The 526-nt window shown below is 38.6% G+C and overlaps 1 protein-coding gene across 3 annotated transcripts in view; it reads left to right on the top strand.

Annotated features, from left to right (window-relative positions):
- The window catches only part of DRC9 (dynein regulatory complex subunit 9), a 49,184-nt gene that overhangs the window by 44,079 nt on the left and 4,579 nt on the right, over window positions 1-526 (top strand). For all 3 annotated transcript variants that reach the window (XM_027774213.1, XM_006154549.3, XM_006154547.3), the window contains one exon: window positions 199-300. In XM_027774213.1, the coding sequence (XP_027630014.1) occupies window positions 199-300 (102 nt within the window). The remainder of the gene's footprint in view (window positions 1-198; window positions 301-526) is intronic.

Genomic DNA, 526 nt, shown 5'->3' with positions numbered 1-526 from the left:
CCATGTTTCGAGTCCCTGACCTAGTGGCTTGCTTTCTCACTTCCTCCCTCTCTTTCTCTTTCTCTCTGGTCAAATTAAAATAAATAAATGAATAAATAAATAAGATAAATTATTATTAAAAAAATAAGCACATGCCTGGCTGGGCTCTAGCTTAGTCTAGAGAGTACTCTAACATATGATTACTGTCTACTTTTACAGCTACGGGAATATGAACAGGTCATCATCGAAGATCGTATAGAAAAGGAGAAGACCAGGAAGAAGATAGAACAAGATATATTGGAATTAAAGAGCGTCTTAAAGGTAAAAAACCCAAGCTGGCATCGTGGGTCCCATCAGTGCCACAGCCAGCCTAACACCAAGGAAGGCAAAGCAGTTTTCGTTCATTATTGAACACAAAGTAGCTGACCATTAAGTGTGGCCTTTGTTATTACTGCGTTTCACCAGCACAGTCCATAGTGCAGGGAGAAAATGAACATAAGAAAGTCATGTCCTCAGCTCTGTTTTTTTTTTTTTTTTTGAGAGGTTT

Source organism: Tupaia chinensis, unplaced genomic scaffold (genome assembly GCF_000334495.1).
Source record: "Tupaia chinensis unplaced genomic scaffold, TupChi_1.0 Scaffold000415_1, whole genome shotgun sequence".
NCBI lineage: Eukaryota > Metazoa > Chordata > Mammalia > Scandentia > Tupaiidae > Tupaia > Tupaia belangeri.
This window is presented reverse-complemented; position numbering and strand designations above follow the sequence as displayed.